This window comes from Urocampus carinirostris, chromosome 20, assembly GCF_059441175.1.
Source record: "Urocampus carinirostris isolate Australia breed hairy pipefish chromosome 20, RoL_Ucar_1.0, whole genome shotgun sequence".
Taxonomy (NCBI): domain Eukaryota; kingdom Metazoa; phylum Chordata; class Actinopteri; order Syngnathiformes; family Syngnathidae; genus Urocampus; species Urocampus carinirostris.
The window spans coordinates 24,047,821-24,064,537 of NC_142368.1; the positions used below are offsets into that span (position 1 = coordinate 24,047,821).

Here is a 16,717-nt window from a genome sequence, read left to right on the forward strand (position 1 = left end):
TTTCAAACATACAGTACTGTACTGTAATATACAGTAATTATGATTATGAATGTAATATATTTAGAACTTGTATGGTGGACAAAAAACAACAACATTGCAGCCAATTTCATCATGATCACCCAAGAGAACTATGTTATAATAGATACTCTAATTACACAATATGCTGAAAATTTATGGACAGCAATCATGATAATGTTGATGGGAAAAAAAGTGATGGAAGTAGTGATGGTGATGATGAGAATAAACAAGAAACTGTAAAGTCACAGAGCCAATGTGAATATGTATTTTTTTTATGTATGTTTTTTTTAAATATGTAAATACACAGGGGATCTAAATGTGGGATGCAATTGTTAAGGGGGTCAGGGGTAGGATTTAATTAGCATATACTTCTTCCTACTCCCTTTCGAACATGTACGTTGACATTGTTTTTTTTTTTTCCAGATTTCCTGTTTTGTTTTTTGATTTGTCCTGTTCGAAATAAAAGTTTCATTCATTCAATTACAATTGTCGTTATTTTAATTGATAGCAACGTATTGAACATTGATTTAAACGAGATTAGGCATTGCACTCTGAAATAACTTTAAAAAAAAAAACTTTAAAGAGTAAAATAAGATAATAAAGTATTATACGATAAATAAGCAAACAGATTTACAAGGTATAGTGCTTGGAGACTGGTGTGAGTTGTATGAACATCATAACAATTATGCAATTAAAAAGTTTTGCAATCACATTTAGCAGCAACATATTTCCCAAAAATTCTAGAATTAAGATAAGATTTTTTTTGCCTCTATTTTGTATAACTTGTTTATTTTATGAGCGGCTGAGTATCAAAGTGAGAGCTGAAGAGAGTTAGCAGAGGGTGTTGCTTCCAACATGGGAGGGGACCTATCAAATGGGTTCACCTGGTACTGCAGGTGTGTCCAAAGCATTGGAGCCTATTTGTATTTGGCCCTAAGTCACACTCCACGCTCAGACTACACTCTGTGACCAGAGCAGAACATCATGCTCGTCCTCCTCCCTATCCTGTGTCTGGTCTGGATCAAAGGCACCCATGCTGCAGACCCCGAACTGCCTTTCATGGCCTATCTGGACGATGAGGAACTTGTCTGCATCAAATGGGGCTTCGACAACGCCAACATCACCATCAAATTCATCGTCAATACCACCGGCTGGATCGGCTTTGGACTCAGTCCCAATTGGGACATGAGGGGGGCTGATTTGGTCATGGGCGGGGTAGGACCCAGTGGAAACTACTTCAAAGTAAGTGTAGTGATTTATTCCCAGAGAAACATGTTTTTTCACGAAAGGGTTCTCAATTCATCAGGATTATTACTCCACGGAAAACAGCTACCCGATTGAGGACCAGCAGCAGAGCTACACACTGCTCTCCCTCGAAGAAACTGACAGGCAAACGCTGATGACCTTTATCAGACCCTTTCAAACCTGTGACCAGCAAGATCTCCCCATTACCGTAGGCACACCTCAAAACATTTTCTCATATCTTTCACAGATCCCGAAGCAAATGTGCAGCAAGTATTAACATGAGAACGACTGATCAAATGTTCTTGGGGTCCATACAATACTGATTAGTACTTAATTAACCAAATACTGTAACCAATTTGTGGAGCCAATATTAACTTTTCTGCTGGCCTAAGTAGAATATGGAGGTTTGACGTCTATAGCTCTCCGTGGAACAGCCTGTGTTCATTTTCATTAAAAGGGGAACTATGTCTTTAAAAACCCTAGATACATATACTTGGTCAAATATTTTTAATTCTATATTAATACAAAAATACTGGAATTTAAGAAGAATACATTTTCATATATTTATTTCAAATTAGAAAATCTACCACAAATTTTAAGGAACTATGAAGGTTATAAGCATTTTTCAACAGAACAGTAAAAATACAAGATTAAACTTCCCCATTCTTTTCCATGGTAAACAACTTAAACATTTTTATTAATACTGGTACTTGGTGCTTGTGCACGACGGCACAGAGGCTAGGTGGTTAGCGCACAGCCCTATGGTACGGAGGTCCAGGGGTCGATACCAGCAACCAAAGCCACCCTGTGCGGAGTTTGCATGTTCTCCAATTGCCTGCGTGGGTGTCCGCTCGATTTACTCCCATATTCCAAAAACATTCATATCAGGTTAATTGGCCAGTGCAAATTTTCCCTAGGTGTGAATGAGCATGTGAATGGTTTTATGTCTCTGTATGCCCTGGAACTGGCTGGAAACTAGTTCAGGGTTTCCCCTGCCCACTGCCCAAAGATGGCCGGGAAGGGCTCCAGCACCCCTGCGAAAATGGATGGATGGATAGAATCTGTACAGTTCATTACTAAAGAGTTGAGACTTCGTATACTCGGTTTGCCTCCTTTAGTTTTAAGTAAGAAGTAGGAAGCATTTTATTTTTGTTTTGTTTTAAATGTGAATACTTTATATTACAGGAAAATACTTTATAATTTTCTATGTATTAGTCTTTATATTGTATACTTTGTCTACTGGAGTGCAACCGTAATTTTGTTGAAGAAATAAAATGACAATAAAGGTTATTCTGATTTTAATATAATTAATCAACATTTTCATTACAAATTTTATGTAGCAAAAATAAATAAATAAATAACATTAGGCTAATGTAATATGGATATATTAATAATATCATATCAACATATACAGTAAGTATAAAAAATTATTAGTGCCACTAGCTGTCAATTGCCAAAAAAAGGCATAAAAAACATAATTGTCTGTCAAAAAAAACTATATGTAACGGGTGTAATAATAACTTTTGTTTTATTGAAATTCCTGCTGAAATATGTTGTATAGTTTTTGTGTAAGTGTCCTGCAATGATGCGTCCAACAGTGCCACCTGCTGGTATGGGGTAAGGTTTGGTTTTGGCTTTTGACTTGTGACCGGAAGGCGGGGTTTGTTGGCAGTCTAACAGCGTGCTGTCAACAGTAAGCCACAATCTTTTGGTGCTCCGCAAAAAGTTAATTTTAAACATTAAAACCACAGCTGACAAATCTCTCAACATGCACAGTAATGTGATTGATGTTGTCAAGCTGCTTGGATTTATTTTTGTTTTGTTTCTGTCGCCCTTTATGTTAGTTTTGCCGGACATTGCATGTTGTGCTAAAATGCTAATTCCCCTTATAGAGATCAAAGCCAGCAGAGAAGCTTACCACGTGTTGTGTTGTGACTCATTCATTTGCAGCAACTGTAATAAAAAACCTCATCATCCAGTCCAGCATGAATGTGGATCTTTGGTGGGATAGGTACACCGCGGTTACATATATATAGATTTATAAACTCCTCCATCATCTGCTACCTTACTGTGGTGGAGGAGTTTGTGTGTCCCAATGATCCTAGGAGCTTAGTTGTCCGGGGTTTTTAAGCCCTTGGTAGGGTCACCCATGACAAACAGGTCCTAGGTGATGGGCCTGACGAAGCGGAGATTACAGACTCCTTATGATGCAAACCAATGTTGGAGCATAAATTCCCACGCCCGGACGCAGGTTGCTGGACCCCCCCTCTAAATCAAGGCCTGGATGTGGGGTCTGCAGGCGGGCGCCTGATGGCCGGGCCTTTGCTTACTCCCTTGTTATGCTGGGAGACTTGAATGCTCCTGTGGGGAATGACAGTAAGACCTGGAGGGGCGTGATTGGGAAGAACAGCCCCCCCTGATCAAAACCCGAGTGGTGTTTCGTTATTGGACCTCTGTACCAGTCACGGCTTGTCCATAATGTATACCATGGTCAAACACAAGGGTGTCCATATGTGCACTTTGCACCAGGACATCCTAGGCCGCAGTTTAATGATCGACTTTGTAGTCGTTTTATCGAACCTGCAGCTGCATGTTTTGGACACTTGGGTGAAGAGAGGGGCGTGGCTGCCAACGTGGTGGTGAGTTGGCTCTGATGGTGGGAAAAGATCCCAGTCCGACCAGGCAGACCCTAGCGTGTTGTGAGGGACTGCTGGGAATGTCTAGCACAATCCCCTGTCAGAGTTTCAATTCACACCTCTGTCAGAACATTGCCCTTGTCCCACAGAAAGCGGGGACATTGAGTCCGAGTGGACTATGTTTCTTGCCTCCATTGTCGATGCTGCTGATTGGAGTTGTAGCCATGAGGTAATCTGTGCCTGCCGTGGCGGCTACTCTAATAACTGTCGATAGTCACCGGTGGTTAGGGATGTCTACAGGCTGAAGAAGGAGTCTTATTGGACCTTCCTGGCCTGTGGGGCTCTGGAAGCAGCTGGCAGGTGGCAGAATGCAGCTTTGGCTATCGCCGAGGCAAAAACTCGGGCATGGGAAGAGTTTGGCAATACCATGGAAGGCAACTTTCGAACTGCTTTGAGGAAATTGTGGTCCACCGGGGAAAATACTTGACATGCTGGAGAGACTACATATCTTGACTTACCTGGGAATGTCTCGGGATCCCATCGGATGAGCTGGATGAAATGACTGGGGAGAGGGAGGTCTGGGCTTCCCAGCTGAAGCTGCTACCCACGTGACCCGACCCCGGATAAGCGGAAGAAAATGGATGGATGGATTTTTAAAACAATGAATTACCTATCTAGTGAAGTGCAGTATTTATCTATTGTACTTTAGGATGGATCAGATTTATTTCTAATTAATAAATATTGAAGTTCAAATATCAATTTAACTAAAACAAATAATTAGATTTTAAATTTAATAAATATGGTAATAAATATGTTTTTGACATATCCTTGATATGAAAAAGAACAGATATTCCATTAATATTTTTGTATTGTATGGATCCTGCATAAAATTGCAGTAAATAAGAAAAAAAATTGACATCAAATTGAACTCTTGGAAATCGAAATTGTATTACAATTGTATTATCTCATGTCATTAGCTGCACTGCTTATCCTCAGTAGGGTCGCGGGGGTGCTGGAGCCCATCCCAGCAATCATCGGGCAGTGGGCAGGGGACACCCTGAATTGGTTGCCAGCCAATCACAGGGCACACAGGGACAGACAACTCGCTCGCTCATTCACACCTAGGGACAATTTGGACCAGCCAATCCACCTGAAATGCATGTCTTTGGAATGTGGGAGGAAACCGGAGTGCCCGGAGGAAACCCACGCAAGCACGGGGAGAACATACAAACGCCGCACAGTAAGTCCGGTAGCTGGATTTGAACCCACACAGGAGGTTCCCAAGACCTTAGAACTGTGCCACACACGCGCTAATTACTTAATGGGATGGTGTGTATTATTTGAACAGTAGATGTCACTGTATTGTGTCGTACAACTGAAAGCCAGTGCTAAAAAAACAAGGGAGAATTGTCATGGTCGCCTTGGTGACCAGTCTGCCCCGCCCTCTGGGCAACAGCTGAAGCAGTTCAACTAATTGTGTCTGCTATTTAAGGCTGGATTCTGGGCTTTGCGGGTGCTGGCTCATTACACAATCCCAGGTCTGTTATGCCTTGTCCTGTTTTAGGTTTAAACATTTTCCGTCTGTTATGCCTTGTCCTGTTGAGTTCGTGCCGGAGGAACTCTGTATTGTTCTGTTTTGGTCCCTGAGTATTGGGCGACTTTTATTTTGTTAAATAAAACTTATGATCGTCAACGCATATGAGTTCTCCCTTCCTGCCTCCGTTCTGGTCCGGTCACCCCTTCCACGCCACTCCACCACGCCACGTGACAGAATGAGCCAGCCACGACAAGAACTCAGCGAACGATCCCAGCGCGATTTGGGGAGACCTGGAGAACGCAGCTTGGCAAGCGCCCACTGAGTCCGACTTCGACTCCCTGCCCGTTCGAACCACGGCCCCGCCCGTTGTGGCCATTGCTGTGCCTCGAATGGCATCCCGGGATAAATTGACACCTGCCTGTTCGACTCTCATGCCTGCCTGCCCGACTCCCGTGCCGATTGCCTGCTATTCAGTCTCCCCTGCGTGCCAGTCCGACTCCGCTACCTGCCAGTCCGACTCCTCTGCTCCTGTTTTGCCGGTTCTGATTTTGACTCTCTCATGTTTTGCCGGTTCTGATTTTGTCTCTCATGTTTTGCCGGTTCTGATTTTGACTCTCTCATGTCTTGTCTGTTCTGATTCCGCCTGCCCTGCCTTGCCTGTTCTGATTCCGCCTGTCCTGTCTGAATCGTCACTTCTGAATCGGTCTGTCCTGTCTGAATCGGCCTGTCCTGAGTGCGACTCTTCTGAATCGGCCTGTCCTGAGTGCGACTCTTCTGATTTTGCCTGTCCTGTTTATCTGTCCTGTTCTCGTCGGTTCTGCCTGTCTGTTATCCCCTGTCCAGTTTGCCCGCCGGACCCCCCTCTGCCGAGCGCCGATTACGATCCACCTAACGCAGATGGCGCCTGCCTCTCCCCGTTCCTGCGTGTTCGGAGGAGGGAGCCGGGTTGCCCCAATCGTGAGCGTCGAACCATTCCGGGGCGCGAGGTAGTAATTCTTTCTTTTTGGGACCTCGGGAGCTGTCTCTTAAAGGGGGGGCTCTGTCATGGTCGCCTTGGTGACCAGTCTGCCCCGCCCTCTGGGCAACAGCTGAAGCAGTTCAACTAATTGTGTCTGCTATTTAAGGCTGGATTCTGGGCTTTGCGGGTGCTGGCTCATTACACAATCCCAGGTCTGTTATGCCTTGTCCTGTTTTAGGTTTAAACATTTTCCGTCTGTTATGCCTTGTCCTGTTGAGTTCGTGCCGGAGGAACTCTGTATTGTTCTGTTTTGGTCCCTGAGTATTGGGCGACTTTTATTTTGTTAAATAAAACTTATGATCGTCAACGCATATGAGTTCTCCCTTCCTGCCTCCTGCCTCCGTTCTGGTCCGGTCACCCCTTCCACGCCACTCCACCACGCCACGTGACAAGAATACTAACTACGATGACTCAAAGTGACCAAAACGCACCATTTCTCTTCTATTTTTTTATCCCAACTTTTTTGATTGTATTTATTTTTTTAGAATTTTCTCTACCTAGAGTATTTTAAAAAAAAAAGGCACTTTCATAGGCTCGTCATGTAATTAGTTCTCAAATCAACACGTTTTTTAATGACTGTTTTGTACCATTAGGAAGGGCTAAATAATACACAATGTCCCATTAAGCAAAGCATTCAAAAACAAAAAAATGAATGAAAATTATACTTTAAAACCCACCTTACAGCCTTCAATCTGTTACTATTCTTGTGCATGTTTGTTGTTTTGCACCATGGAGCTTTCGAGCTTTTCCACCCAACACTTCCAAGTCAGTTCTATTGTGTTGAAGGTTGTTGAAGTAATTGTCTTTTGTCAAGCTCAGGTATCTCATAAACTCCCTTTTTGGGCACTCTCCTGTTACATAACATGACATTCATTTGCACATTACCGTAGCAACAGTTTATTTTCTTTTCAATGTCTGTAATTTAACACCGTTTTGGTTGAGAAAAAGTGACATGCACGGTTACACACAGACACAAATGTAAAATCAAAGCAAAGAAACATTCCTCATTAATATTAAACATTTTTATTTATTTATTTTATGTCATGCTATTTTGTGTTTTATTTCCAGGAGCAACCTACAAAACTTATATATGCTTACGGGACGACTGATGAGATTGGCTATCATGCTGCTCTTGCCGGTGCCAAAGAAATCAACCTCCTGAATTTTGCCTCCAGAACCATTTTGACAAATGGAAGCTATATCAACGCCACAATGGAAAATGTAAAAATAATTTAAAGTTTCCATTCTGTTTCTCCAAATGGCCACACTTGACAATTTTAATTAGTGTTTAAGATGTACTTATATTTATTTGTTAATCCATTTCTTTTTGGCAGGTTACCATCCCGCCGCAGCACACTTACTACCACTGCAAGGTCATGAAGTTTCCAACCTTGATATCCAAGCATCATATTGTTCAGGTTAATGTTTTCAACTTTTAATTTCATTTTTCGTTTAAAAAAAATGTTTTCAAGATTCGTTGTTTTACGAGATATGAATTCAAGACAAACATGCAAAAATATTATAATCCCATCAGCAATATTCTTATAAATGTTATGCTTTCTTGATAATCAGAGCAAATTATAATAATAAAAAAGAACACATTCAAATAAAAACAAATCTCAAGTGCTTTTTCCTTGAATTCAGGTTGAAAACCATGACCATACTGATGATAAAAAGCTTTCAAAGTATTTTGTAATCATCCTTCTTGCATTCTAAGATGTTTTCACTCCTTTGACATGACATGATATTCTTTAACTTTTATGATTTTAAAGTGAACTCTCTTGAAGTCTTTAGGAACTTTGAATTGTTGTTCTGTACTTTTAAAGACCACAAAGTAGGTGTTCTGTTTCTTTTTTTAAACACCTGCTTCTAGTTCAGGTGGCGATGGGCAAACACCAAAACCAAGTGTTGGCACGGGTGTCGATACCAGCCATTCAAGGAATCCATACTCGAAACTAGAAATTAAAGGAATAATAATCTACCTTTTAATTGATTCATTATAGGATTTAAAGTTTTTTTTTTCAAACAATATCAGATATTTTGTAGGGAATTTTCCACACTCGATTTAATTTATATCAATGACTACTAAATAAAGTTGAACATTGGTGTCAGTCTAAAAAAAATCAATTATCAGTCATCTCAAGTTAAACTCACAACTCACCATTGATCCTTACGATTCATAAAAGATACCTATCTTAGGGAATTTTACAGTATTTTGAAGATTGTTTTCACAGAATATATTTTTAGCAATGCCATTGCTACAAGCATCATGCTATTAGTTTGTGCCTTTTTTTTCTTCACATAATTGATGAGTTGGTAATTTTTTTCAACTCATATGATTTGTGGGGGAACCTGCCATGAGGGAAAGCAGGAAAATGTGGCCGGCGTGCTCAAAAATGATGTTTAATCACAAAACGTTGGTACAAAGTAACAAACTCTACAAACAAAATTTAAGAACCAAGAAATAAACCTGCTGTGACCATAAAATACCATAGTATTGAACATAATGGATTGATACAAAAAAGGGATTTGAAAAAAAAATGTCAATACGACCATTACATTTAGCATGACTTTAAAAGGGATTTATTGTTTTTGGGTCTTGGTAAATTTGAAAAAGCAAACCCAGAAATAATAGATAGGGAAACACGCTTTGTTGATCACACAAAGACACTTTCTTTTAGTTTGAGCCGGCTATTGAGAACGTTGACCTGGTCCATCACATGCTGCTGTACATCTGCCCGTCCTTTGTGATAACAGCCTACGATGGTGAATGCTACCAAGGGCATGAAGGAGACATGTGCTTTGCGATCATCGCTGCATGGGCCATAGGGGGGAAGGTTTGTTATCTTCATTAATTCATAACCTGACACTTTTTTGTTTTGACTCACTCCTGATCTGTTGACCATCTATTCACCACCGCAGACCCTCGACTTTCCAGAAAACGCTGGCATTCCCATTGGGGATGGTGACAATGATATGTTTTATAGGCTGGAAATCCATTACAACAACCCAAACAAAGAAGCAGGTACAAAACTCTGAAAACTGCTGTTTTGAATTTGTATCTCAGATTCAGATTTAGATTCAGATATACTTTATCATTCTTGTACACGTGTATACAGAACGAAATGTCGCTACATCTGACCCGCACAGTTTCCTTGAATGTACAGATATAAATAAAATGTTGTATTGAGTTGACCTTTGCACTCTAAAAATATAGATATAACCCAAATACGGTTGAAAATGGACCTTTGTACTACTTGGAGAACTTTTTCCAACATTCTAGGTTGATCTGGGCATAAAAGCCCAAATTCTTTTCAGCGTCTTTCAGGTTTTTGGTGTGCAGTATATGTTTTAATGGTTGTTTTAAACCAATAGTTCCCAAACTTTTGCAGGCTTGCACCCCTTTGGTTCCCCAGTGAATTCCGAGCGTGTAACCCCTAATCAATAATGCAATTTTAAGGTTGGGCACTATTAGACACTTTTAGCTGCAGTCACAGCATTGGTTATTTCTTTGTGCCTATGCGAACTTTTACATACGGCGTGAAGAGCGCGAATGCTGCTTTTATGTTTGATGAAGTTTGTTTACCTCTCAGTCCACCTGTAGATGCACCTTCTTTGTCTTTTACTTGTAATCCTCTTTGACATGCAGTGCATTAAAATATGTGATGATTTTGAAGGTGCTGGTACAAATGACTTGTGTTTCCTCTGGACCTGGGGACAACGCAAAAGCAAATTCTGCAATGGGGGTTTTCTTCTGTTCCACGTCCACTTTGTCAAAACCAAAATCGGTCCAAACAATAATGTACTGCCCTTCTTCGGTGCAAGCTTCGTTTCATTCTCGTTTGTTGACTCTGGGAGTGTGCCAGGACACTCAATGAGCTCACACGGTGGGTGTGGTTGAGTGTTGTGCTTGCAAACTTTGAATCGTGTTTATAAAAAAAAACTTGCCTCTGATTGGTCGGTGCTTTTAAAACAATTGTGGTTGGCCAAAACTCCTTCACTCACTACAAAACCTTCAAAAAAACTGCAGTACTTTGCGGTTTCACAACCGCACTACGTCAAATCGCGATGTCGATTCGATTTCGTTTAATCGTGCAGCCCTAATGTATTGTGTACAAATCGTCATACAAACGTTCAAACTTCTGACTTCAACTTCGGACTGCCGCCCCTTTACCACCCCTTTCTTCCTCACCGCCCGCCCAGATCTTTCCACTGCCACCAGGGGGGCGGTACCGCCCACTTTTGGAACCACTGAATTTTAAACAAGCAACATTGTTTTTGGTTCAATACAAAGTGACCCATTTGTTGAAGTTTGTAGAGTACATATAACTCTATTGTTGAAATATGAAATAATAAAAAGAGGACTTTGAAAAATATTCCCATTGTTTTGGAGGTTTAAAGCAAAAGTGTCCATTATGTTTCCTCCAATGGACACAAATTCAAAAACTATAGCATAAAAGTGCTGGTTAAATTTTTTTGAATGTTTTTTATCAACCATACCAAATGTTTTTAGTTTAGTTTTGTTTACAACAGACACATAAAAATGCTTTCTATAAAGTTAGTTCAGAATTTAACAAAAATAGTTATTTTAAAAAATTGTAAATAGTTATTTTGCATATTTGTAAATTTAACTGACATTAAAAGCCATTGACAGATATAGAAATCAATAAACCATACGTACTGGGTGTGTAATGTAATGAGTTATAAAACTTAATAAATCAATTTTAGAAACACTTTGTGTAGCATATATTTTGGGTGCTAGATATTGGTCAGTTGGCTTTGTTTTATTTTGAACAAAACGGCATAATTCTCGGGTTTGTTTTTCCAAAACAATACAGGGATCTGGGTAAAAAATTACCTCTGTGGTGTTTATGTCAACTATTTAGCAAATTGGGCTACTTTTTGACAGTTTCTATGCCAAAAACTTTTTTCTGTTGAAGGGAGAACTGACAGTTCAGGTCTGAAGCTGCACTACACGGATCAACTGCGGACAAATGACGTCGGTATCCTCACTACAGGCGTGACCCCATTCGGTCAAGTCACCTACGACATCCCTCCCAGAGCGGAGAAATTCCAAGTTTTTGCCATGTGTAATACCAGTCTCTTTTCTGAGGTACGTAAAGTTGTTGTATCAATAATGACTATCCTGCAGGCAGTGTGTAATTTCCAGATGCTAAATTCTGCCTGTCGGCTGTCCAGATCATGAATCCTGTGCCAGATTTGCAAGTCTTTGCTGTGCTGCTGCATACCCATTTAGCTGGCAGGGAGGTGCGCGTGGGACATTTTAGGTATGAAATTTAGATTTATTTTTGACAACAATTCTGATGACAAGTTTCTCTTTTTTCCCCCAATAGAAACGGAGTACAATTGGGATTCATCGCCACCGATCTCAACTACGACTTCAACCAGCAAGGGATTACCAAATTAGGAAGCATCAAGACCATTAAGCCGGTGAGCCTGCCCTTTGGTTATAACATCTGATAAACATCTTCTGGAATTGGTCAATGGACGCTTTATTAAACTGTTGATCGAAAGGTAGGACTATTTCTAAGCTCCCTGATCCAGCCCTATTTATCATGCTTTCACAAAATGACACGTTTTAGCCCAGAAATGATCTTTGTTTAAGCCCCTGATGGCTGGAATCCTTTTGCTGGGCTTTTGTATGTTGCAACAACGGGGCACTCTAGAGCAGTCCCCCCAGTGTAAAGTGGATGTTGACACATTGGCAGTAAAGTTACAATGTTTTTTTGTTTGTTTTGAATGTTCTCTGCCTTCACACATTCTTTAAATGACTTGGGCTTGCTCAAAGCGGACAACGTGGCACTCGGAATTGCTTTGAGTGACAGTTACAACTCAAGTTTTAATTGCTGGTAGTGGAGTGCAAATTCAACACTGTTAAAAAAAATGCTGCTTTAAAGGGATCGTGTGTATTATTTGACCACTAGATGTTGCTGTATTGTGTCGTGCAAACAGGAATGCTAAAAAAGCTAAAAAGCTGGCGCACAATTATGTCAGCTCTTATAGTGAGACTCATGTTATGTGAAATAAACGCAAAACCAAAAAATCTAAAAATCCATGCTTATATGATAGTTTATGTACTTTTGTTTATTTGTGGTTAATAATGAATGCAGTTTTTGACGACTAAGAAGCGCCAATTCATAGACACTTTCCCTTTAAATCAGGGAGAGCCAGTGACCACTTGTGGCCCGGTAATCATTTTTTCAGCAGCTCACAGCATATTCTAAAAATAACATATGCTTCTAAAATATATTTTACTTTAAATAATTATTCACAATATTGAAAGTAACATAAAACAAAAAAAAAGTAACAAAATATATATAATTGATCTTTTTTTTTAAATAAAACTCGAAACGCACCTTCTACATATCTTATTGGGTGTCTGTTTAGGAAAATAAAATCAGACAAAAGCTTGATTTAATGTGTTTGGTAAAATACAATAAAATATTTTGGACACCCATGGTTTATATTGGCAGCACGGCGGCGCAGTGGTTAGCGCGTGTGCAGCACAGTTCTAAGGTCTTGGGAACCTCCTGTGTGGGTTCAAATCCAGCTACCGGATTTCCTGTGCGGAGTTTGTATGTTCTCCCCGTGCTTGCGTGGGTTTCCTCCGGGCACTCCGGTTTCCTGCCACATTCCAAAGACACGCATTTCAGGTGGATTGGCCGGTCAAATTGTCGAAAAAACACCTAGGGTGTGAGCGGGCGAGTTGGCTGTCCCTGTGTGCCCTGCGATTGGCTGGCAACCAGTTCAGGGTGTCCCCTGCCTACTGCCCGATGATTGCTGGGATGGGCTCCAGCACCCCCGCGACCCTACTGAGGATAAGCGGTGCAGCTAATGAGATGAGATAATGAGATGGTTTAAATAAAAAAAAAAGATTTAGGCTACTCATCGATGTGTAAGTTCCCTGTCTTTCTGTTTGCAACACGGATTAGTTGACAGTTTCTAAGGGAACAAAACAAACGATTATTCCATTGTTTTGCTTTGTAACAACAGTATTTGCTTCATTTGATCAGTCAAGTCAAGTCTAGCATTTGTCTACATCATTAGGTGTCAAGTCACTACATTTAAAAAAAAAAAATCTATACTATTTATCTGCTTGTGAAATGGTTTAAGATTGCATTACAAATAAATATTTCAATAAATCAAATAAAGTACACATCCTTTTGCTGATTTTAACTGTTTTCTTAAATCCCCACCCCCCCAAAAAAGATGAAAAAAGTAATAACCCAGTTTAAGATTTTCTTGTTCCAATGACAGATAGTTTTGCGATCATTTTAAGTATATTATTTTACTTAAAAAAAAAACAATATGGAAATTTGGTAAAACTTGAAATATGGGCTAAAAACATAGTAACTTCCCAAATTACAGCAAATTCAACAACCAAAATCACCAACCTGCATTACCTTATTTAAACCTTGGTGAGAACATAAACTTCATCCTGTCAATTCGGACAACACGACAGTTTCAGCTTTAAAAAAAGAAAGAAACTGGTGCAGAGAATTACTTTTTAAAATATTTTCGATGGACAGTGTGATTTGAGATTATTGATGAAAAAAGTGTGTCTTGGCTCAAAAAAGGCTGGGAAAGCCCATGTTTTAGTCAATTTTTTTTTATACAAAGAGCTATGTTTCATGAAAATAATTTCAAAGCAAATTTTTGTAAATAGAGTCCATTGAGTCATTTAATTTCAAACCTCAAATGTGTGATGTAATGTCTATGCAGGGAGATGCCATTATGGTGGAGTGCTCCTACACCACATCTAATAGGACAGCAACTACACAAGTAGGCGTAATCATTAAAAACAACCCCAACATCCAAGAATATTTTCTGAATGCCTCTCAAACGAGCATATTTGCCTTTCCGCAGATGGGACCATCGACCACAGACGAGATGTGTCTGGCCTTCCTGCTCTTCTACCCCAAAATCGACATTGTAACATGCATCAGCAGTCCCAATATGTCAAACCTGAACCACCAGTGAGGATTTCTTTTCTTCTACTATCAAATAGAGTTGCCACACCTTTTATGCTCTTCCCACTGGTATCATTCACGAGACAAGGATATAAATTCCCCACAGATTTCCCTTGGGAGGCTCCGATTCCAATCAAGGGGAAATTGTGGAGTATGAAAATGCGGTGAAGAACTTGTCGCAGCTACAGAGAGTATTCACAAAAGACGTAAGTGCAACATGAGACTTTTTGTTGTTTTTTGACACAATTTTTAATGTAAACAAAAAATAACCAGTTGACTTCTTTCTGTCAGAGTTTGTATCACATCCACCGGCATGGCCATATAAAGGATATGATGGAAATACCGCCTTTTCGCTGTGAGCATTCGTCCAATGCGGCAAGCGTTTGCAAATCTTGCATTTGGATTCAAGCGCCAGTCCTGTTGGTTCTGGTCTGGTTTGTTACTTTTTGAATGACTTATTTTAAATTGTATCTTTGATTTCTCTCAAGTCAGCTGTATTTTGCCATAGGTGGAATCACAAAAATATTGAGTAATCGAAAGCTAATTTTATTGCAGTAAGCAGTTCTATGGTTAAATACATGATTTTTTGTTAATAATTGTACCAAAATCTTAATTGTGATCAAGAGTGCATTTATGATTTTTATTTGATTTTGTTTAGTGTGAATCAATGCAAACATGTGTTTTTTTTCATTCAACTGCATTTATTTAGCTATTCTTTTTAAACTGATGTGAGCGGACTATGTGTATTAGTGATTTAATTGAATAAAAATGTGAATGTTCCAAAGACCAGGGTCTAATAACTGTCTGCACTGTATAAAAGTACATTTAAATTGCACTGCACAGACAAATATTCTGAGTAATACTACAGTTTTTGTGTCATTTGACAGTAAAGCTAAATCATTTATATTATCTTGTATGGCCCCCTGAGAGTCCAAGCACTGCTTTTTGTGTTTGGCGAATACAGTGGGACTTCGCTACTTCGCGGTTAGACGTTCGCGGCTTCAGAGCTTCGCGGTCTGTAATGGTTAAAAAAAAAAAAAAAATCTTTTTTTTTTCTTTTTGAAGGGTCTTTGCTACTATGCAGATTTTCACTTTTTGCGGGTGGTTTAGTTCCCCATTTACCGGGTCTAAAAAAAATAATAATTTAAAAAAAGTTTTTTTTTTTTTTTGAAGGTGCGCCGCTACTTCGCGGATTTTCACTTATCGCGGATGGTTTTGGTCCCCATTAACCGCGATAACCGAGGTCTTACTGTAAGAGTAAAAAAGCAATATCCACCTGTTTTTAACTGTCATTAAGAGTGGTCATTTTGAAAATGGATGTCAAGTCAAGTCAAGTCAAGTCATTTTTATTTGTATAGCCCTAAATCACGAAGAGTCGAGGGATAATGACATTGATGTTGCTCAGGAATAATAACTATTTTTCCTGAGTGTGCTACTTTAACACATTTAACAGGTTGTGACAGGGAAAACAAGCACTGGAGTTGAGCAGTTTTGTTTAGTGATGGCAAAATGTAACCCCATAAAGAAGGGAAGCTCTGCGAGAAAACTTTCACACACACGTAGTGCCCCTGCAAAATGATTCATTTCCTCAACTACACTATCATGTGGACAGAAAAACATACATAACAAGCTTGGTGCATGCAATGAAATGTTGTGGTGTAGATCACAAATACATTCATATATATAAATACACACACACACATATATGTATATATACACATATATATATATATATATATATATATATATATATATATATATATATATATATATATATATATATATATATATATATATATATATATATATATATATATATATATATATATATATATCGTAAATTCCGGACTATAGAGCGCACCTGATTTTAAGCCGCACGCACCACATTTCAAAAGGATAACCGCTTTTGTACTTACACAAGCCGCACCTATACATAAGCCGCATGCGCCCACGTTAAAACATGTAATATGATCACAAAATTAACCCAAACCCGATTTTGAGTCCCGCGATTGTAACTGAGTATAAAGTACACAGTCCAGAAACCACAGACGGCAATATCAAAGGAAAATGATACCGGATCTTAAGGTTTGATGCAGACCTGCAGAGTCCGGGTACCCGTTGAAACTAATCCAATGAAAACATTTCTATATTTCCAAAGGTAAGGGTGGGAAAAATATATATCCACTATTGTCCGCCGCGACAACAGGTCTCACTCACCTTTACCCCACTTCCCGTCAGCCCGCGTTTGCTCTGCCCCTCTTTTTTAATACGC

General features: G+C 39.6%; 1 protein-coding gene across 1 annotated transcript; it reads left to right on the forward strand.

The window, feature by feature from the left end:
• Positions 1-984: 984 nt before the first annotated feature.
• Positions 985-15,184, forward strand: moxd1l (monooxygenase, DBH-like 1, like). Its single transcript, XM_088325124.1, has 13 exons — positions 985-1,260; positions 1,325-1,471; positions 7,523-7,675; positions 7,789-7,872; positions 9,136-9,291; positions 9,377-9,479; positions 11,395-11,567; positions 11,654-11,742; positions 11,809-11,905; positions 14,198-14,257; positions 14,342-14,451; positions 14,552-14,651; positions 14,737-15,184. The coding sequence occupies exons 1-13, from the start codon at positions 1,003-1,005 to the stop codon at positions 14,893-14,895; spliced, it is 1,689 nt and encodes a 562-aa protein (XP_088181250.1). The 5' UTR covers positions 985-1,002; the 3' UTR covers positions 14,896-15,184.
• Positions 15,185-16,717: the final 1,533 nt, after the last annotated feature.